At 43.9% G+C, this 23033-nt stretch overlaps 1 protein-coding gene across 1 annotated transcript in view; it reads right to left on the bottom strand.

Moving 5' to 3' along the window:
• LOC128979116 (ras GTPase-activating protein 1-like) overlaps window positions 1-23033 on the bottom strand; it is a 203148-nt gene that overhangs the window by 44906 nt on the left and 135209 nt on the right. The window contains exons 17-21 of the mRNA XM_054397213.1: window positions 12401-12573; window positions 12093-12252; window positions 11797-11939; window positions 10758-10873; window positions 129-215 (exon numbers count right to left, since the gene is read on the bottom strand). Coding sequence (XP_054253188.1) covers window positions 129-215; window positions 10758-10873; window positions 11797-11939; window positions 12093-12252; window positions 12401-12573 — 679 coding nt within the window. The remainder of the gene's footprint in view (window positions 1-128; window positions 216-10757; window positions 10874-11796; window positions 11940-12092; window positions 12253-12400; window positions 12574-23033) is intronic.

Here is a 23033-nt window from a genome sequence, read left to right as displayed (position 1 = left end):
TAACCTATACAGTTCTATAAGGTTTTGGCACTAAAAGAATAAAAGGAAAAAACAGATAAGCACACTGAAGTATGACAGTAAAAAGACATTAAAAGACTATTTTCAGCATAAAGATACAAGTAACTTACCTAACAACTCTTGTTCTCATTGTGGTATTAGCTGGCCACTTGTTTTGAACAGACTTCTGTAAGCATCCATAAATATATCTCAATGTCCTGTAAAACATAATAGCTAATTAATAATTTCCTTTAAAAACTTCACTGAATAAAGCAGCTGTTCAGAAAGTCCAATCGCCTGCTTAATGCAGAACTATTATCAATGTTAGGTTTATAATTCAGACATAAGCTTAAAGTTAATTTAAAATCTGCTATTACAATCCATTTACAAATGGTGAAGAAAGTCCTTGACTAATACACTATTCTATTTGTGCAGGTAAAGTTCTGGTTATTTACATGTGCATTAAATGTTCTATAATACTTGTTTTCCAATTTCTTAGGTAGTGCTTCCATTTAAAAACTGGGGAAAAAAGAGAAAAGATGGTTTGGTGGCTTTTCTTGGGTATTTTTCACTTTTTAACTGAATGAATAACAATTTCTGTATTCATAAATATGTTAGGTGTTTAAAAGTAGTTAAGCAATAGTCCTCTCCTACCAAAAAATGACAAGCACTCTGGTATATTTCAGAAAATATTAAGAGATGCACCATATACTTAAAAGAATGAAGCTTTTAATGCTAACCTTGCCATCACTGACACAAAATAAACTTCTGTGTTATTCTGCCGTTATGCAGTGCATTGATCCTGGCCAGCAGCTAAGCCTCCACCCAGTCATTTGCTCACTTCCCCTCAGCAGCATAGGGGAGAGAATCAGAAGGGCAAAAGCAAGATAAACTCATGGTCCAACCTAAAGACAGTTTAATAGGTAAAGAAAAAGCTGCACGTACAAGCAAAGCAAAACAAGGAATTCATTCACTATTTCCCATCAGCAGGCAGGTGTTCAGCCATCTCCAGGAAAGCAGGGCACTATCACATGTAATGGTTACTTGGGATGACAAATGCCATAACTCCAAACGTCTCCCCTTCATCCTTCTTTCCCCACTACTTTATTGCTCAGTGTGATAGCATATGGTATGGAATATCTCTTTGGTCAGTTAGGGTCAGCTGTCCCAACTGTGTCCCCTCTCAACTTCTTGCCTACCTCCAGCTTACTTGCTGGGAGGAGGCAGAATGGGGAGAGAAAAAACAACCTTCAACACTGTGCAAGTACTGTTCAGCCAAAACATGGGTGTGTTATTAACATATTTTAGTCCCAAATCTAAACAACAGCATCATACAAGTTTCTAGGAAGAAAATTAACTCTATCCCAGCCAAAACCAGTACAAATTTCCACCCCTTATTCCACACAATTTGCATCATGCTTGGGTCTTACAATATCCAGTACATTCTCATTAACTCTCATTAACCACCACCATCTCCTTCTCATCCTTTAGTATACATACAGATATCATTCCCTTAGTCTGTGCCCTTCCCCCCTGAAGTGTTGATAAAATGTCCATTGAGTTAATTTAGTCTGTGACTTGGGCTCCATCTGTTATAGGTGTCACTCAGGACAGGAGATGTGGTGTGTTGTGTGGAATTATTTGTCACCAAAGCCAGCTCAGGTTGGATCACTGCTGCACTTGCCCAGCTTCTTGCAAAGCTCATCCACCATTAGTTTGGGTGGTTCCTGTTATAGCACTTCTTATAACATGCAACTCAAATCACGGGTTACAACAGTTTAAACATATATCCATTAAAATCTCCACCCCTGGTCCTTATCTCTTGCCCCTGCTCCAGTATGGATCCTCCATGGGCTGCAGTCCCTTTGAGGGTATACCTGCTCTGGTATGGACTTATCTGCAGTTGGTGCCTTGATGTCTGCCCAGTTCATTATCACTGGGTATGGTGGTTTGGCACTGGCTGTGGGCCAAATGCCCACCAAACCCACTCTATCACTTCTCTTCTTAGATGGACAGGGGAGAGGAGAAAATAGAACAAAAGGCCCATAATAAGATAGAAGCAATTTTAATAATGAGAAGCACGAGCAAAGGCTGCACATGGAAGAAAAAGCAAGCAAAAGATGTTATTCTCTACTTCCCATCAGCAGACAGTGGTCAGTCACTCCTGGGAAGGAGGGCTCAACGTGTAGCAGTTGCTCTGGAAGACAGACACCCTTAAACGAATGTCCCCCCATTTCCTTCTTTCACTTAGCTTATATATCTGAGATGACATCATATGGCATGGAATACCCCTTTGGTCAGTTTGGGTCAGTGCAGTGAAGGCACCATATGCCCAGAATTATGCCCCAAACACTGTAAAACTTGTCCCAACATGTTTGGCCACATTCTCCCTTCCACCTTCCTTTCCGGAGTGGGTGCTCAGCCCAGAGCTGAGAGGAACAAAGACCAGGGTGCCATTCAGACAGCACAAACAACCCAACCTGCCTTCTTAAGGGGAAAACAATAACATGCACCCGCTGCATGGGATGCTCGTGCTACTTCCAAGTAAGGGCATAATTCTAACCTCACGCTTTCTATAGACTAAAGCTGTGTGTTTACAAGATTGCCCATTGGCCAAATTCAGCTTCGAGAAACTTACAAGTATTACCCCAAGTTATAAACAAGTCACTCTTTGCCCGAGCTTTGTAAGCTCTTGTGGTGGGTTGAAAATCCCCCCCCACACACATTAACTTTGCCAGACTAGCTCAGTTTGGAAGCAAATGAAAGCCATATTTACAGGCAAAACCACAATCTACAATGAAATGCAATTAATATGTACAAATATACAGTATTTACAAGTATTTACAATTAACAAACAGCACAAGGATCCCCCTGGCCAAAAGACCAGGGGAGCTGCAATAGCTTCTCCCTCTCTGCCTCCCTCTTACCCCCCTGTACACAAGGGAAAAGAGAGAGAAGTAGAGATATATTAGACTTAGCCAAAATAAAAGCGATGCAGCCAAGGTCAATAAAGCCAGTTAGTATCTCCCCAGCGAAGAAGCGAGAAGAGAGGAGCAGAGAACAGCTCCCCAGATTGTTTTGGGAACCAGATCTTATGGGAGATCTCTCTCCAACAGAATTGTTTAGAATAATCATTATTTTCCTTTTTACACCAAATATTTTCTGCTCAAGATCTGTGAAAAATTTTAAAGGCATAGTCTGAAACTACCACAGCTCTTTACTCTTTGTGCTTAAACCCTTGCTGCTAAGCTCCATAGCTATTGCTAGTAAGCCTTCTCACTCCACTCACAAGCATACTACTGGCCTCTGCAGTCTGGAGAGAAGCCAGCAACCCGGGAAAGCTGCTGTGCCTCAGTTTACCTGGAGCAATCTGCTGGTCCCACCGGTCGCAGAGAGCTGCCACATCTTAAAGAGGACTGCAACCCCGAGGGTAAGACTGCCCAGTTGTCGGGGAAGGGACTAGCCCAAATCTCGGCAGTCCAAATGTCTGCCACAGCCATAGAGCAGCAGACGAGCCACAACCATGTGTGCCAGCTCGTAAAAGCAGGAACAGTGCCCAGCAACATCCTGTGTGACCCCGCTCCATCGCGGGAGAAGAGAAGCCGCCTCCTGTGCCCACTCGACAGCCCTGTAAACCACAGGGTAACTCAAAGTCGGGACTACCCGCGCTAGAGAGTCCCGCCAGCTCACTTTGAGCCAAGGGGAAGCCATGCCTCTTCTCCGGAGCTGCTCCGCGGGTGCCGGCCACCTCAGCGTGGGCCGACCCCAAAGGGCCCAGCCCTGCCCTGCCCCACAGGACCGCTCCAGTGGCCCACCAGCCCGACTCTGCCCAGGAGACAGCGCCGGCCCTGTAAGCCCCGGGCCTCCGGCAGGGACCAACTTCCGGGAGCCGCTCTGCCGCGGGACCACCCGCTGCCACTCAAGGGCAGCCACCTGAGCCCTGCTAAGGGAACCTGCCGACCGGCAGAAGCCTACGACTCACACACACCCCCCTGCAGCTGCGGGGGGAGAAGGCTGTCCCTCCCCCCGTCGCCGTCCAGAGGGAAGTCACCCCCCGTGGGCCCACCAGCAGCTTCAACCGCAGCCGCAGCCCTGGGAGCCCCTCTTTTTTTTCTGAGTGCGCCGGCAATTTCAAAAAGAGCTCTATATATATGGTAAATAAGTTTTCATTTTGAAAAGCGTGCTTTATATAATATACCATCTTTTGTTGTTGTTTTCCTGCACATTACTTTGATGGTTTAATTGTCAAGCAGTTTTTTAAGTTTTTAGGACTTTTTTGGTATTAGCAAAGGAGTTTATTTTAGGAACGCTGTAGAATGCTGTTTTGGTTTTTGTGTTTATAAAGGTTTTAAGATAAGGATTATAAGAATATGAAAAAACGACAATTTTTTTTTTCTTTTTGATATAGAGGTTTACCCTAGGGAAAAGTAAAGGCTAGGAAAGGGATTCATCTTTTCCCACCTACAGGTTTTCCTGATGCCAGCATGGCAGAGCCCACCCATGTCATGATCTGCAAAGATCAGTTCTGTAAACATCTCAGTAGAAGACAGCGCAAGACTCAAAGGATGGGACAAACAGCAGTGCCCATGAAACTGACAATCAGCTGACCACTGAGACTGATCACAGCGCCTATTTAACTGAGATCAGAAGCATTAATCTGAAGCTAATCGCACAAGTGTCCCCCGAGGAAACCTCTCATTTGGGACTGAATATCTCAATGCCTTAATGTCATGTAATTAGGGAATATGTTTACATGGATTTATATGTTAACTCACCAGAATATTATAGTTAAACGATGGTTACTCAGGAACAGACAATGGCCCAGCCTACCTATCTGGTAAAGTTAATTAGTTCTTGCAATTGTGGGGTATCACTCATGTTCCCGGTATTCCCCATTCCCTCACATGGCACACTGAAGCGGCATTTGCAAAAACAAAGAGGGGGAATGGTGGGTAATTCTCCAGAGGCCCATTTAAACAAAGCTATGTATGTTTTAAATTTTTTGCAGCTCTCTGATGATTCCCAGGAAGCCCCAATGATACATCATTTCAATTCTTTGACCACCACCAGCGCAGTGACATCAGGTGTCAAAGTTCGGGATCTAGAAACAGGTCAATGGGCGGATCCCTGTGAATTAATAACCTGGGGTGGAGGATATGCTTGTGTCTCAACAGGTTTTGGACCACATTGGGTCCCAGCAAGATGGGTTTGACCGGTGCTTTCATCATCCTTTGGATGCTGACTGCAACAGCGGCCTTGCAGATCCCAAAGCAGCCACAGCAAAATGTGTGGGTCACACTTGCCAAGGCCATAGGACAAGACACGCTGTGCCTCTCTATTGACACCTGCCAATCCCTTCAGCACCTGCCTGGTGGGCATACCGGTGAATTGAAGGAATTGATTTAGGGACCAGAACTCCAGACACTGGTTTACTGATAGAAGGAGACATTGTGTCTCTGATGGGCTGTAAACCCTGGGAACGGAATGCAGCTGTGTAGAAAAAAAAACACAGATAGGTGACTCCCAGTGGTCACTGTGACCTGTGGGGATTACGCAGTTACCTGATAGCAAGATCTAAGCAAAAGTTAGGACAGTGGAATGTACAATTATAGAATCCTTTATCTCTTGCCTGATGTTTGTTTAAGCCTTGGAAAAATATATGCATTCGTGTGATACTTTCTCTCTGTAGCCAATCATGAATTTACAGCTGTCGTTTGGACATACTAATGACCAATTACAAGCTGCCTTCTGATATTATGTTAACCTATATAAAGAAAAACTTTGTACAATAAACTGACACCTTGCTTGCATCAAGCTTGTCCCATCTCCGCATCGCGGTAGTGAATGGGTAGAAAGACATCACTGAGAAAATTGAGCCACTGAACTTGAAAAGATCATTTTACATGTGCTTCTTGATACACTTCAATAAGACACATGGGGGACTTAAAAGCTTTTGTGGTTTTGGGGTGGGAAGGATTTGAAAAGACAAATTTGACCTTAGAATATATGGCCAAGGGTTGGAACAATTGGACTCAGTATCTTCCTTTAGCTGAATTAGAGCCTTAAGAGATTAGTATGTTAGGATGAGTAAAAATGGATTATTATGTTATGTTTAATTTTATATCGGACAGAGCCACAAATGCTCAGGACGTTACTCCAGCAGGGAGGGAGTACAGAAATTAACAGAACAACATGTCCTCCCTGGCTCTGAAAAAACTCCTGTTGGATGTGAATTCTGTCTGACATGCTATTTTGCAAAATAGAGCAGCGATAGATTTTTTGTTGTTAGCACATGGGCATGGGTGTGAGGATTTCAAAGAGATGTGTTGTATGAACCCGTCAGATCATTCAGTATCTATACATAGGCGAATTCAGGAATTGGAACAGGGGATAACGCATTTGCGAGTAGATAATGAGGGATGGCTTGAAGGATAGTTCAAAGGATAGGGAATAACAGGATGGCTCTTCTCAATCATCAAGACAGGGTTGTTGAATTTGGTGATTATGATGGTGGTGCTGTTAATGTTGCCTTATCTGGCTAACCTGCTGCAAAGGGTCCTGGAGCTGGCATCCAGCACAGCATTTTTGGCACAGTTACAGAGAGGGGGAATTGTGGGGGGCTGCAGCGGGTCCGCAGATTCCTTGCCTGGGAAAGAAGAACTTGGCCTTGGGCAGATTACTGTGTATCAGTAAAGATATGGGAGGTTCCAGAGATGCATGTGGTTTGCAAGGACAAAGAGTGCCTGGGAAACTGTGAGATAAATGTTTGAATCATCCCATGTGTGAGTTAAGAAGAATAGCTATTACCATAGTGATGTAGCAATAACCAATAAGAGTATTAAAAACAACTTGTTAACCAATTAGAAGTAGCCACAGTAGCATAGAAAACATATAAATGTGTGTTGTTAATAATAATAAACACTCAATGTTTGATGCTCTACTCTGTTTGCAACTACAAGTGTGTACGTGTCGTGCTCAGTCCACCACGACAGCGACAGTCAGCTGGCCCAGCTGTGTCCCCTCCCAAGATCTTGTCCACTCCTCAGTGTACTCTTGGGGCATGGAAGCGTTAGAAAAGCACAGCCTGGGTGTTCCTTCAGCAGTAGCCAGAACACTGGAGTGTTATCAACACCCAGGTACAGCACTGCAAAACACAGTATTAGAAAGTTGCTCTGGGTAGAATTAACTCCAGCTCAGCCAAACCAAATATACCAGGCTGCTGGGGCACAATGTCAGTGTGTTCCATACAAACTTTTGCTACATGGGCCACAAATACTGGACCTCATCTGCATCTTTGGAGGCCTGGTTATTGTCCAGGTTTCTGTAGGTCAGCCCCCCCACCACTAATTCCCTCATACTGAATACCTTCCTCAGTCATGGTCTACTTGCCTCAGTAATTTACAAGACCTTCTTTGAGGAAATACCTTGCCTTCATGCTCAACAGGAGTCACTTCCAGAACCTGTGGATTGTTGCCCCTCTTTCAGTACCTTTGTCAATTCCACGGTCCCTTGCTAGGAATCCCAGCTTCTGGTCTTCTCTACCTTCTAATTCCTGATTATTTGCCCCAATATCACAGCACTGGAACAAGCAGGTGACGATTTGCTCATCTGTCTGGTGGCCATAATCTTTCTACATAGCTCACTCAGGGATAGGGACCAGGTGATTTTTGATTCATTTATTATTTCAATCTCTTCCCTCTCCCCTTCTTGTGACTTCTCTGCTGCAGAACAGGCTACCTCTTCTGATTCTTCCTCCTGCTCTCCCCCTCAGGAGGAGTTTCTTCCTCCCTTACTAAACAATTGGACCTCTGCTTCCATTTTTTTTTTCCTGACTATAAGAACAACTGTTGTAGTTGAAGGTTGGCTCCCTGGCTTAGCTACAGTGTCTGTTTGTATGTCCTCAGATTCAGAGACTTTGTTGAGCCCTTCAAGTTCTGATCAGATGTTCAGTAGGGGTAGAGCAGGCCCCAGCACAGTGCTAGAACCTGAGTCCCTGATATAGACAAGGCATCATTTCTTCACGTATTCTGTTACTTCAATAGCATTCCATGTCTGTTCAGGTTTCAAGTCACACCCCACTGCAGAGGAGGGGAATGCTCTAGGCACCTGCCCAAGTTCTCCCATAAACCTTGCTGCCCATGACCCATGCACCTCAGGGCACAACCCTGTGTGGCATTCTGAATTAGTTGGTTACCTTTTGAAAAGTCAAAATTAGATTTACAACATATCAATAAGCATTCTGATTACACAAGGACATTCCAGAAACTGAAGAACCATTGTAACAAGGCAGGAAATATTTACCCTCAAGGAGAAGAAAGGTTCCATTCTTCATTTTCGCCAAAAAATGGCTCCCAGAGAAGAGGAGGAAAAAGGTGCAATTGTTAATTGTCTCTGAGAGATGGGTCCCAGAGTACTGGGACAATGACAATGCATGGCACAGACACCAGATTATGCTTAAGGCCAGTGTTTTTACCATAGCTCTCCCAGGCGAATAACAATGAAGTTTTGCAAACTGCAAAAGCTGAAAGCAGGTATTAACAAGCTCCAGAGTTTGAGGCAGAGCAAGAGATGGAACACACCATGCAGCAGATGATGGAATAAATAAACCAGTATTGAGAACAACCAAGTCAACACTGTGATCAGACTTGCCATGTAATAACCAAACAGCTATAACAACTGTAAATGTAGTCTAGCACTTTCAAATCTGTTATCTAGAACTTCTCAAGCCCCACATTGGGTTCCAGAAAGGATTGTGGTAGGTTGACCCCAGTCAGCATCAAAGCCCCCACCCAGTCACTTGCTCAATCTCTGGAAAAGCAGGGCCTCATCACACCTAAGAGTTACTTGGGAAGACAAATGCCATAACCTTGAACACCTCCCTTCTTCCTCCTTTCCTACAGCTTTATTGCTAAGTGTGACGCCATATAGTATGGAATATCCCTTTGGTCAATTTGGGTCAGTTGTCCTGGTTGTATGCCTTCCCAACCTCTTGCGCACCCCTAGCCTATTCAGCAGGCAGCATCTGAGTGACAAAAAGGAGGACAGAAAAAAGAAACCTCCACACTGTGCAAATACTATTCAGCAGTGGTCAAAATACCAGTGTGTTGTCAATGCTGTTTTAGTCACAAATGCAAACCACAGCACTGTACCAGCTACTATGAAGAAAACTATCCCAGTCAAAGTACACAATCCAAACTTCATCATTTTGTTTACAATAAAAGCTAATAATATAAAAGTGAAAGAAAACTGTTATCAGTATGCACTTTTTATTCAATGGCTTCACTATAAACAAGTTATTTTAGCTTTTATTTAAAAAATAAAAATAACCTGTGCATTTCACTGATAGAAGTAATCAATAGAGCAGGGTGTCACTCCACTATCATTCATTTGTATTTTTAATGCTGTTAATAATTCCATCTGTTTTTCAGACTAGGAGGACTGGAAAGAATTGGTAATCAACTTAAATATGTACAATTGTCTGCTATTTAGTACTGTCCTCTACTTCTTTGTGAAGATAATATATTGGTATTTTATTTTTCTTCTTTCCCTGCCCCCTTGCTTATATCACAAAGAAAAGCATATTTGCTAGCCAAAATATTTTCTGTTATATTGGGTTTGTGTGGCAAGGTTTTGGTAGCAGGGGGACTGCAGGAGTGGCTTCTATGAGATGTCAGAAACTTCCCCTACATCCAACAGAACCAATGCCAACCGTCTCCAAGATGGACCCACCACTAGCCAAGGCCAAGCCAATCAGCAGTGAAAACATATTTAAGAAAGGGAAAAAAACTACTGCAAAACAGCATCTGGGAGAGAGGAGTGAGAATATGTGAAACAACTCTGCAGACACCAAGGTCAGTAAATAAGGAGAGGGAAGAGGTGTTCCAGGAACTGGAGCAGAGATTCCTCCACAGCCAGTGGTGAAGATCATGGTGAAGCAGGTTGTCCTTCTGCAGCCCATGGAGGACCCCAGGCCAGTGCAGGTGGATGTGCACAAAGGAGGTTGCGACCCCATGGAGAGCCCATGCTGGAGCAGGCATCTGGAAGGATCTGTTGCCCTGTGGGGAACCCATGTTGGATCAGTCTGTTCCTGAAGGACTACATTCTGTGGAAAGGACCCATGCTGGAGCAGTTCATGAAGAACTGTAGTCTGTGGGAAGGACCCACATTAGAGAAGTTTGTGGAGGACTGTCTCCTGTGGGAGGGAACCCTACACTGGAGCAGAAGAGCATGAGGAGGAAGGACCAGCAGAGACAAAGTGTCATGAATTGACCACAATCTCCTGTGCTGCTAGGGGGGAGAAGGTAGAGAAAATTGGAAGTGAAATTGAGCCCAGGAAAAAGGGAGGGGTAGAGGAAAGGCACTTTAAAATTTGGTTTTATTTTTCATTGTCCTATTCTGATTTTGACTGTCAATACATTAATTTCCTCAAGTCTGTTTTGTCCATAACAGTAATTTTTGAGTGATCTCTCCCTGTCCTTATCTCAACCCATGAGCTTTTTGTTATATTTTGTCTACCCTGTCCAGATGAAAAGAGGGGATGATAGAGCTGCTTGGTGGGTACCTGGCATTGAGTCAAGGTCAAACCACTGCATGTGCAAAAAGCAAAATTCATGTCAAGTGCTATTTTTTCCCCATGTGTACATATAACAGCCGTAAAGAAATTTGTCTTAGGACTGATTGGTATAAGATAAAGCAATAAGAACACCATTTTACATTGCAATGTAAATCAGACAAATTTGAACAGAAGCATACAAACTTACGGAGGCAGTATCTCTGCAGCCATAAATATTTTTTCCACCAATTCTGAAAGTATACTGAGTAGATGTGCCAAATTAGTGTTTACATCTTCATTTTTTTCTAATTTTGAGGGATTTAACTAAAACCAAAAGAGAAAAAAAATGTTTCTTCTCTCGAATAGAATCACATATATTATTTGATAATGTTACACATTGGATACTATTTCAAAATAAATTAAATATTTTACTGCTTTACAAATCTCAGACTTATACAGAACTTACAAATCTGCTTCAAGGGCTACCCACAAAACTAATGTGAAAAAGCAATGCTAAGTTCTAGTGCACTTGTCTTTTAACAGAACAGGCATTTAACACTATCCATAACTACCCATCTTTTTTAGCTACATATATTTTTATATATTTTAATCCAGTCTTCTGAGGACACTGTCCTCCCTTTCCATAATTGGGTTCAAGTGAAATAGAAGTTAGGAGGGTCATTGTAGAAATGAAGATAGTATCTAACACAAGAAGTTAATCTAAGGGAGTTTTAAAATGAAACAGTTTTAAAATGAAAGCGAGTTCAGACATTGAATTCTAGCATATATGGAGCTAAACACAAGTTATTTAGGGTAGGCCATTCAGTAACTGCTACAAAAGAAACTACAATTGATAAGAATAAATACATAATTTAAAGAAATTTGGAGTTTAAAAATTTCTTTAAAAGTGATGGTATGAGCATTGTTCAAGCTAACACTTTAAAAACCCCTCACGATCAGTTTATTTTCAGTACTGAATTTTTTTTCTGAAGGATTAATCATAGAATCGCCTGGTTGGAAAAGACCTTAACATCATTGAGTCCAACCATAACCTAACATCTCCCTGTACACAACTGTTAGACTATGTCCTTAAGCACCTCATCCAGGGATGGTTACTCCATTACTTCCCTGGGCAGCCTGATTCTGCCCAATAAATGATGCCTAATAAATGCTTCCAAAGTGAACAACTAGTAGATCATCATTTTAACAAATCAAAATAAAAAAAAAACCATAGTTCAAAGTATTACCTCACAGGACTGCTTGCTCTCCATTATCTTTAATATACTATCTTTCAGTGCATGGTGAACAAAATGTGTTGCTGTGGTTTTCATATATTGCTCCATAAGTGTACTTGCTAAAGTGGTGGCACGAAACAAAGTAGTAGCTTCATCTGAAAAGAACAAATTGAATAGTTGGAAAAATGAGACAATTAAAAGCAGAGGAAAAAATACGTTATGTTCACATTTTGATATATGATGTAATTAAGACATAGCCCTTCCCTCCCCAGAGTTTCAATAAAATGTTAGTGCAATTATTACAGTACCTTCCATGTTTATTTCCCGGTCATTTAGTGTTCGTAACAATAGTGACTCAAGCCTTTCATGAAGAAAAATCTTCAATAAAATGCCAGCCAACAGTGTTCTGTCCTGTCCACAAACATGTGACAAAGCATAGACTACATGCATCTCTTTCTGGAGTATGAGCTGAAAGAAAACCAGAATAATGTTCAGAAACTTCTCCTAACATAACAGACACTATAAATACTACTTAGTGATGTCTATTAGTGTTATTTAAATCTCTGTCAAACAACAGAGAAAGTGATTTTTGACAGAAAAATTGAGGAAGCAATACCTCTTTAAACTCACTGTATTCCTCTTCTGGCATGATCTTCTCCATAGAATATCGTGCTCGAACACGCAAAGATCCTGGTTCAATACCCTTCAGTGGTATATGGGAACTAAGTTGAAACCACTCATCTGTTGCATGTCCTTTATGTAATCGGCTTAATTGGCAACGCATAAACACTTTAGGAAAAAAGCATTGTTAAGTAGGTTATCTCCATCAAAACAGTGATAGCACAAAATAAAAAAAAAAATTCAGCGTGTCATCTTGTTTCAGCAAAAGACTATTAATAAAAATGATGAAAATTGTGCCATCAAATAGATTGACAGATTATCTGTTAGATGGTTTAATAGACTCCTGAAGATTGAAGCTTAAATATAAAGCATACTGTAAATAACATATACACGCAGATTTAACCATCAAATAAGGGAAAAAGCTTCCTTCTGCCCCAGCTACCTAGCAAAAATAGGCAGCAATCAGAAAATTAAAACAGGTGAAGTGATTGTAATTCACTGTCCTCTTTTGAAGCCTTGGGCTCATACCTCTATCAGGTCTGCTCTTGAACCACTTTGTTACTATTTTTAGTATTTATTATTAGCATTACTACATATTTCCCAAATGTTCCCAGGTGTATTTCTTTACTACATCATCATCTGCTACTTATCACAAGTGTGGATTGGATTGTCTTTAGACCAGATAATCAATTGACCTTCCCAAAATATTTCTTCTGATCAAAGCTCTTGTACCTTCAGCTGAGCAACATGCTTCCTTCTTGTTTTGCTTGTGCATATAAGGCATATATCTCATTAAGAGTGAGAGATAAGATTCAGAATAATCTGATTATTTAATTTTTCCCATGGTTATATATATAGAACTTCCTAGCAATAATATAAATACTATAATCTTGCATTGATCTTAAAAGATTAAAATAGAAATATCAATACATGGATTGCAGAATAGTTATAATTTATACTCAAAGTCTTCAAAGGAACACTTTCTGCTACTTAGCAATGTATGTTCAATTAGAGACAGCCATTACTTGAGAATTTCAGGTTGTTTACACTTTGCAGTCTAGCACATTATGATAGAATAATAAATACACAGAAAAAAATCAATAGTTGATCCTTTCTCTGCAAGTACAGTTAAAAAATATGCAACAAACTTGATCCAAGAATATTTAATGTGATGAACATTAGCACACAAAAAAGTAAGACTGAGGTTTCTTAATGGTTTATTTGTGAATAAAGCTTAGTGATTAATATTCAGAAGCAAATTTATATTTTAATGATTAATAATTATAACCTAGAAATCAAATTTAAATTTGGTTCAAACTTATGTTTTCCTCAGAATGGAAATGAACTTAAGTTTACAGCAAAGCCTTTTCTGAATCCAACCAGACCCAACCAAAAGCATCAACTCTCTCAAAAAAAACCCAAACAAACCCTAAAAATATTTACAGTTACTAATTCAGAATAAAAAAACCTACCTAAATGTTGACAAAGATAAAATTGTTCAATACATGGACATACTAAATCCTGTCTTTCCCACTCTCAGCTCACTGACATGTTAGCACAATCCATTTACAAGGCAGTGAGAAGCTGTTAAAGACTGGAACCTCTTACACTTTGTTCTTCAAAGAAGGGGCTGTCAAAAATCTTATTTTTACCTAGTGTTGGTAGACAGTATGTTTGCCATTAAAAAGTTCCTGATAGGCTCCATAGTTTATCCCCCTTGTCCAAAGTTCACCCGTATCTATGTGAGAATGTTTACTACATATTTTACATTTAATGTGTTTAGTGCATATTTCCTGAAGAGAGGGTGGTGTGGTTTTGACTCAGAAGGCAGCTGAGTTTAAACAACTCCGCTCGCAAACCTCCCAAAGTCCACCCCACCCACCCTGTGTCAGACAGGAAGAAGGATTGAGAGAAAAAGAATAACAGAAAGCCTCAGTGGGTTCAGATAAGGAATTTAATGGAAAAATAAAAAAAATACCAGATTTTGTAGCAAGCATGGGAACAGACAAACCAAGCCAGCAAACGGAAAAGGGAAGCAGCCAAGCCCAGAAGCAAAAGAAGAGCCACCAAAGACTGGAAAAAGGAAGCATCACTGATCACAGTCTGAATTCCAAGTTCAATTGTCCTTTGCCCCAGCCAGCCTGTTCCTTATACAGCAGGCATTACGTCAGCATGATATTGAATACCCATTAGCTAATTCATCTGGCTGTTCTCTCCCAGCTAAACCCTGGATATTATCCACCCCTTACTCTATGCCACCTATGCCATGCCCAGCAGCAATTAACATCATACAACATACATCATTCACTGTCTCTTCTGTAGCAGGGGAGAGTTAATTGGAGTTTGATTAGAAGTACCCAGCTGCCGAGGGATGCCTGGGAATAATTGGTGCTTGTTCCCAGCTGCCCCGGGGGTGCTGAACGCTTGGTGTTTGACCAGAAGCTCCCACATGCACAATAAGAATAACGAATAACATGTATCTGTAGGTATCTCTGTTTATGAAACTAAGCGGGGATGGGAATATACTGAATGTGTTGACATCCTGAGCTGACTGCAAAAAACCTTCAAGCTCTCCTTTGACCGCTAATGGACCTGAGGAAGATGAAGATGAGGAAAGCTATTGCTGGGCAGGGGGCGTGTGACCCCCTGAGCAGGCTGCACACAGGAACAGTAGGGTGAGAAGTCACATAACACGATTGCGAAATATGGGTGGGGCTTTTGCTCCAAGACCCAGCCTCCTGTGATTGTCCTGGCCCGACGTCACAGGATGCGGGACCCTTAAAAAACCTGAAGATCGCTACTGGCTGCTGCTGCTTTCTCCGATCCAACAAGACAAGATTTGGTCTCATGGGGACGCCCGCTTGGATGGGAGACCGTCAGCTCCGCCATTTCGTGATCTTCGGTATCTGCCGTGTTCCTTCTAGGATGTTTAGGGTAAGTTAGCTGCGCTTTGCTTGGGAATCGGGGTCTGCTTTTGGGTTTACTGGGTAACTTACAGAGTTGTGCCTTGCTTTCAGTTTCCATACTTTACAGTGCTCCAGCGCAGCCTCGTTCACCTTTATACTAAATAAAGGTGTACCTATCAGCACCTGTGGTATGTGTAATTAATTAATTCTTCATCGAAAAGAGCTCACTGGAACATTAATGGCGACGAGGATGGGATGAGGAATTTCTAGGTGCCAGTGTAATTATTTTGGGGTTCACTGGACCGGCCAGCAGGAGGCTGGGTGGGACTGCGGACTTGCTGGCTTTTACGGGGCTTGTAAGCGGCAGGACCGCTTGCAAGATGCTCCATGGACTGAGAGGCGTTTTCGCGGCATTGAGTGGGGGGTGCCGCTAGACATGCCGGGATGCAGTGGATTTGCCGGGTTCGTAGTCTTACCAGTGGGCGGGTAGCCGGTAAAGGGGGCTGCTGTGAACTTGGCAACGTTTTGACGCTCAGCTGGTGGAGCTCATAGCTAGCGGGGGTGCGGAGCCTGTAAGCAGGGGGGCTGTTTGCAGGAAGTGCCGCGGGACACGGTTTATGGTGGGCCTCATAGCTGGGGCCGCGTGTATAAAGAGGAGCGAGGCTTACTGGTGGGCGGGTAGCTGGTAAGGACGCATACCTGTGTACATAGTTGTAGATAGTTCTGTACAAAAATGCCTTACGGACTTAATGCATAAGTGCATATGAGCTTTCTAGGTAGATAGAGTGTGTGGTTAGTGGTAAGGATGGAGAAGTTGTTAGCGGGGAATGCTGCTGGCAGCACACCTGAGAATAAGACCGAGAAAAAGACTGAGAAGAAAAACAGGGCTCCCCCCATGGAGCATGTTGCATGGGGGCAGGAGCCCTGGGACATGTTGTGGAATAAGCAGGAAGAGTGTATGAAGGTGTACCCAGAGCCGTGGGGGCAGGAGACCCCTGCAGACGTGGTGAGATACTGGGAGCAATTCACCCAAAGCCCAGGGACTAAGAGCTTGCTTCGGCTCCAGCATGCTGGGCAAATGGGGGGGGGGGGGGGGGTGTGCTTCTAGTTGCATTTAAAGTGACTACCAGGCTGCTACAAACCAAGTAGGAGGAAAAGCAGCATCTGTGGGAACAGCTGCAGGTGGTTTGCATCACTCAAGTGACTCAGAGGCAGGCAGTATTAAACATGGAGAAAGCCAAGGAGCAGTTAGAGGAGAAATGCTTCAAATTGGCTGGTAAGTATGCTGTAAGAGTGGTGAAACACAGGCAGCGGAAATTAGGGAAAGGCGGAGACCGAGTTCCCCGGATCCGAGTGGTGGTTACCTCTCTGGACATGAGATGGTAACATCTGGAGTTCTGGCTCAGAGTCAAGCTCCAAGGAGTCAGAAGAGAAATTCCAGAGCGTAGAAGACAAATCCCAGGAGAAAGAGGTAAAACCCCAGGCCCAACCAGGATGTCACCAGCATAAGAAGTTTCAGGTTGAACCTCAGGGTAAACAGGAGTTTTATCATGTGAAAGTTCAGGCTGCCCTAATATGGAAGAGAAAGGGGGTAGTGGTTCCAGACAGAGCATTGATTAGACAGGATGAACTCACAGATTTTTTTTTTTTTCCCCCAGATGAGATCCAGAATTGACTGTCAAAATATACACTGCTGTCCAGAGAAAGACCTCATATGTGGACAGTGCGATTGATGGAGCAGGGAGCTGACTCCATGATGATCGATGACGGGGATGCCACGAGACTCCTAGGTATAACTAATGATCTTTATGTACAGGCAGCTCTTTGCTGACTGAGGGACTATGGGCCCCTTGTCTCAGTAATTTGTGAGGGCATCAGTGATAGACACCTGAATGAGGGTACCTGGTGAGACAGTCCCACTATCTGGGTTACCTTAAATCAAGCCATAAGATTGTTAAAGGGCAAGGGGATGAAAATGGCCAATTAGACTGGTACCCTGGAGCAGTATTTGCAGTACGTCTTCACTCCCCAAATAAGAAATAGACTTTTGGGAGGCTGCTCAGATGCCTGGAGGCCCTACTTGATCCCACTGTTTATTTCTTTAATGGATAGCCCCATTGAGACAGTGGTAGAACAGCTACAGCAAGCGGGAGGCCTCCCAGGAGTGCCCCGAGCAGGAGCCCAGAGAGGGGAGGCTGAGGCTGCTGGGGGGGGCAGCGCACCAGCCAGGACGCAAGGGAGCGTGGGAGACTGCTTAGATTGCTCTTGCAGAAAGGAGTTCCGAAGAAGGAGATAGCCACATGTTTGAGCTTCTCCAGAGTCTGACAGTCTAAGAGACACCAAGTGAGAAAGATAACATGAGGTGAAGACCAACTTTCCTGGCCGGACCTGGATTAGGCAGTGGCTTGTATTTCCCCTGGACAGGGAGATGATCTCCTGGGCCTTGAGTCCAACCTAATGACAGGATCGGGGGGGGGGGGCGTACTCCCATCTGGGGCCTGGGAGACCAACCCATTTCAGGTGTACTGATATCCTGGAAAATGCAAATCGCTGACCAAGAGCCAAGACTGTACAAAGTAATGATTGCTAAAACTCATGAATATATTTTCAGAATAGATGTTTTGCAGGACTGGAGCTGGAATTGGATGGATGCCACTAGGCCTTCAGAAGTATTCGGTGGGCCTGCAGGGTAGTGCAGGTAGGGAGGATTATGGAAGAGGCCCCAATCCCAAACTGTACAGAGGTAGTACATTTAAAGCAGTACAAGATACCTGAGGGAAGAGAGGAAATACAGGCTACTGTTCAGGAGCTGCTACAAGCACAAGTGGTAAGGTATGTGCACTTGCCTTACGATTCTCCCATCTGGCTAGAGAAGAAATCAGACGGTAGCTGGCAAATGACTGTTGACTATAGAGGGGTGAATCCAGTCACACCAGGAATCACTGCAGCTGCCAGGGAGTAAGATCACACCTGTGGGGAATCTTTTGCTGAGTCAGTTTGCAATTTTGACAGCAAGGAGTTAGACCAGATAACAGGCCTGCCTGCATGGCATGTAGTACAGGACCAGCATTTTCCCACAACATCACAGCACAGGCAGTTGTCACACATACTAACGCTACACTGACACCCCTGTCTTCTAAAGACAAAGAAGGGGGATTTCTCCAGAGATATCACACAGGAGGATCCAGCCTAGGGAGATGCAGTAGGACTGTTAGTGTAGGGAGGGATGTGTCTCTGCCACTGTGTCAGTGTGAGCTGAAATTCCCCCCACACCAACAATAACCAGGCTAGCTCAGTCTGGAAGCGAATGAAAGCTGTATTTATAAGCAGATCTACAATCTATGATGAAATGCAATGGATATGTACAAATACACAAAATTCACAACATTCACAAATATATACAATCAAAATAAAAGCACAATCAAGCTCCCTTTGTTTCCCCCCAAAGGGGACCTTTCCCAAGGGGCCTCTCTCTTCCAAGGGCCTCCCCCCCAGACCCCCCTGGCAGAAAGCAGTTAGTTAGGTAAAAGCAAAGAGGCTGTTAACTTAGCTCGCCAAGGTCAGTGTGTTATCTTCAGCCAGAAGAGAAGAAGAAACAGCAGCCAGACAGCCCAGCAAGTTGCCCTGACTGCAGACTGCCCCACTTTGTTTTGAGTAGTAGTTCTTAAACATTTCTATCTATCCTATGGAAGTGTTTAGAACAATCATTATTTTGCTTTCTTACACCCATTAGTGACTTATTTACACTCTTTCTCTGCTTGAACTTTGAGAAGAAAAATTAAAAAGACAGTTTCAAACCATCACAGCCACCCACGTGTCTCCAGGAAGGCCAGCAAGAAAAAGCGAGAGACCAATTCCGCACCCTGGTACTGCAGACATCTCAGCTGACAATGCAGAAATGGACACATAGGTGAAATACCCCTAAGAGTCTCACAGCCACCAGCATCTTCCAAAAAAAAAAAATAGGGAAAAAAAACCCCACTGCTACACCTCAATGAAATTGCTCTGCTCACATGGACCTGCCTCTGCTGCACCCTGATAACCACCTGTCACCAAACCAGGTCCTGTCTTGGCTAGCCAGGTGTTTTGATATGGGCACTCCAGCGCTGGTGGTAGGTGACAAGTTGGCCTCCCAGTTGGGGACGTTCTCAAAGGATACCAGCATAGACAGGCATCTAGGCAAGTGCATTGGTAAAGTTTCTCTGTGGGCATGCCTCTTACTGGCAGTCCTTATGAGGTATCCCAGCAGAGATGATTTACCATGGAACTCTAAGCCTTGGACCACAATAGATGAGGGAATCAAGCGTCTGAGAGTTTGCTGTGAGAGAAGTGATGTATGGAGATCATAAGACTCTGAATCCTGATGAAATTCCTGTGGGAACAGGACTTGCCAAAAAGCTCATTTAACCTTGCTCCTCCTAATTATGCCTGCCTGGATGGGAGGTGGTCAGCTCCACCATTTTGCGATCTTCAGTACTGCCGTGTTTCTTATAGGGTGTTTAGGGTAAGTTAGCTGTGCTTTGCTTGGGATTGGGCTCTGCTTTTGGGTTTACTGGGTAGCTTACGGGGTTGTGCCTTGCTTTCAGTTTCCATACTTTACAGTGCTCCAGAGCAGCCTTGTTTGCCTTTATACTAAATAAAGATGTACCTATCGGCACCTGTGGTATGTGTAATTAATTCCTCATCAAAAAGAGCTCACTGGAACACATTCTCACACAAAATGAGATCACCTTGCAGTACACAAGGGATTTCTCCATCTTCCCGCATCGCCCACCAGGTACACCCAGGTCCCAGAGCAAAAGCAATCCTATGGATGAGTTTGCCTGAAGCAGGACTAACCCAGACCGTCTTCCCTAATATATTCTTTATGTGCACTATGGGGACTTTATCTCCCTCTACAGCATGCAGGAGTTTTGACTGGGCAGGACCAGCTTGAGTGGTAGATCCTCTGGTGTTAACTAACCAGGTGGCTTGTGCTAGATGTGTATCCCAATTTTTAAACATCCCTCCTCTCATTGCTCTCAGGGTGGTTTTTAGCAGGCTGTTCGAGCTTTCCAGCAGCTGGTGCTTGATAAGGGATGTGATACACCTACTAAATGCCATGCTCCTCAGCCCAAATGTCTATGAGGCTGTTTTGAAAATAAATCTCATTATCTGACATGATTCTCTCTGGGGTGCCATGTCACCATAGGACTTGTTTTTTGAGTCCCAGAAGGGGGTTCCAGGCAGTGGTATGGCACACTGGATATGTTTCCAGCCATCCAGTTGCTGCTTCCATCATTGTAAGCACTTAGCGTTTGCCTTGGCAGGTTTGTGGCAGTGTGATGATCAGGCCCAGTCGGCATGGGTTCCTGAAGGGAAGATCCTGCTTGATGAACCTGATCTCCTTCTATGACACGGTGACCCACTTATTGGATGAAGGGAAGTCTGTGGATGTTGCTTATCTAGACTTTCATAAGGTCTTTGACACCATTTCCAACAGCATCTTCCTGGAGAAACAGGCTGCTTATGGCTTGGATGGATGGATGCTTTGTTAAGAACTGGTTGGATGGTCAGGCCCAAAGAGTGATGGTGAATGGAGTTAAATTTAGTTGGTAGATGGTCACTAGGAGTGCTCCCCAGGGCTTGGCACTGAGGCCAGTTCTTTTTGCTGTCTTTATCAATGATCTGGACAAGGGAATTGAGTACACCCTCAGTTAGTTTGCAGATGACACTAAATTGGGTGGGAGTGTTGATCTGCTTGATGGTAGGAAGGCTCTGCAAAGGGATCTGGACAAGGTGGATCCATGGGCTGAGGTGAGTTGCATGAGGTTTAACAAAGCCAAGTGCCAATTGATGATCTTGGTGAGAGGTCTTGAACACAGACCCTACAAGGAGAGGCTAAAGGAGCTGGGATTGTTTAGCCTGGAGAAGAGGAGGCTCAGGGGTGACCTCATTGCTGTCTACAACTACCTGAAGGGATGTTGTAGCCAGGAGGGGGTTGGTCTCTTCTCCCAGGCAACCAGCACCAGAACAAGAGGACAGTCTCAAGCTGCACTAGGGGAAGTTTAGGCTCGAGATGAGGAGAAAGTTCTTCACGGAGAGAGTTGTTAGACGTTGGAATGTGCTGCCCGGGGAGGTGGTTGAGTCACCATCCCTGGAGGTGTTCAAGAAGGGATTGGACGTGGCACTTGGTGACATGGTTTAGTAGTCATGAGGTCTTGGGTGACAGGTTGGACTTGATGATCCTTGAGGTCTTTTCCAACCTTATTGATTCTGTGATTCTGTGAAAACAGGTTCCAAGGAGGACCCAGGTAATTATAGACCCATTAGCCTAACATCAATACCTGGAAAAGTTATGGAGCAAATCCTCCTGGGGACTATTACAAGTAAACTGATGAAGGTGACAGGGAAAAGCCAACATGGATTCACCAGGGGTAAGTCATGCTTGACAAACCCAATTGCCTTCTATGACAAGGTGACATACACAGTTGATGCGGCACAAGCAGCGGACATTGTCTATCTGTATCTCTCCAAGCTTTTGACATGGTCTCCCACAGCCTCCTTGAGAAACTGACATGCTATGACCTAGACAAGTGGTCTGTGCAGTGGGTGGGGAACTGGCTGACAGGCCATACCCAGAGGGTGGTAATAAATAGCTTTCTCAGACTGGTAACCTGTCACTAGTGGGGTCCCCCAGGGATCAATATTGGGCCCAATGCTGTTTAATATCTTCATTAATGATTTGGATATTGAAATGAAGAGCACCCTGATGAAATTTGCTGATGACACAAAAATCAGTAGGGAAGTTGACACTCCAAAAGGGAGAACTACCCTCCAGGAAGATCTTGACAGGCTGGTCTAGTGGGCAAGAAAGAACCGCATGAAGTTTAATGCGGCCAAGGGTAGGGTCTTGCACCTGGGAACACATAACCAAGGAATGCAGTTCAGATTGGGAGCCACCTGGCTTGAGAGCAGCACTGTGTAGAGGGACCTAGGGGTCTTGGTGTACAAAAGGCTCAACACGAGTGAACAGTGTGCTGCAGTGGCAAAGAAAGCCAACAGGATGCTAAGTTGCATTAACACAAGCAGGGATAAAGATGTCATTCTCCCACTCAGTGCTGGTCAGGCCACACCTTCAGTACTGTGTACTGTTTTGGTCCCCGCTATACAAGAAGGACAGGTGACAGGCTGGAAAGGGTCCAGAGAAGGACCACAAGAATGATCAGAGAACTGGAAGACCTGTCGTATGAAGGAAGGCTGAGAGAACTGGGTTTGTTCAGCCTTGAGAAGAGAAGGCTTAAGGGAGACCTTATAACCATGTACAAGTACATAAAGGGCAGCTATCATGAGGAGGGAGATTCCCTTTTTACGAAGAGTCACATGGTAAAGACAAGGGGTAATGGGTACAAGTTGCTACTGGGGAGATTCGGACTGGATGCCAGAATTTTTTTTTTCACCATTCAAACTATTAAACATTGGAATAAACTCCCAAGGAAGATGGTGGATTCCCCTACATTAGACAGTTACAAGGCCCAGCTTGACAGTGTGCTGGGCCATCTCATTTAAACTATATTCTTACCCTGAAAGGTTTGACTAGATGATCCTTGAGGTCCCTTCCAACCTGGTATTCTATGAGTCTATGAATCTGCCCATGCATAGGGGTCAGGGAATCCCAGTTGGCGCAATATTGTTGCCAGTGCACCACTGTGGTAGCAATCGGCACCTGCTGTTGTTTAATGT

The sequence above is a fragment of the Indicator indicator genome, chromosome W (genome assembly GCF_027791375.1).
Source record: "Indicator indicator isolate 239-I01 chromosome W, UM_Iind_1.1, whole genome shotgun sequence".
Classification (NCBI taxonomy): domain Eukaryota; kingdom Metazoa; phylum Chordata; class Aves; order Piciformes; family Indicatoridae; genus Indicator; species Indicator indicator.
The sequence above is the reverse complement of the archived record's forward strand: the minus strand, read 5'-3'. Positions and strand labels throughout refer to the sequence as shown.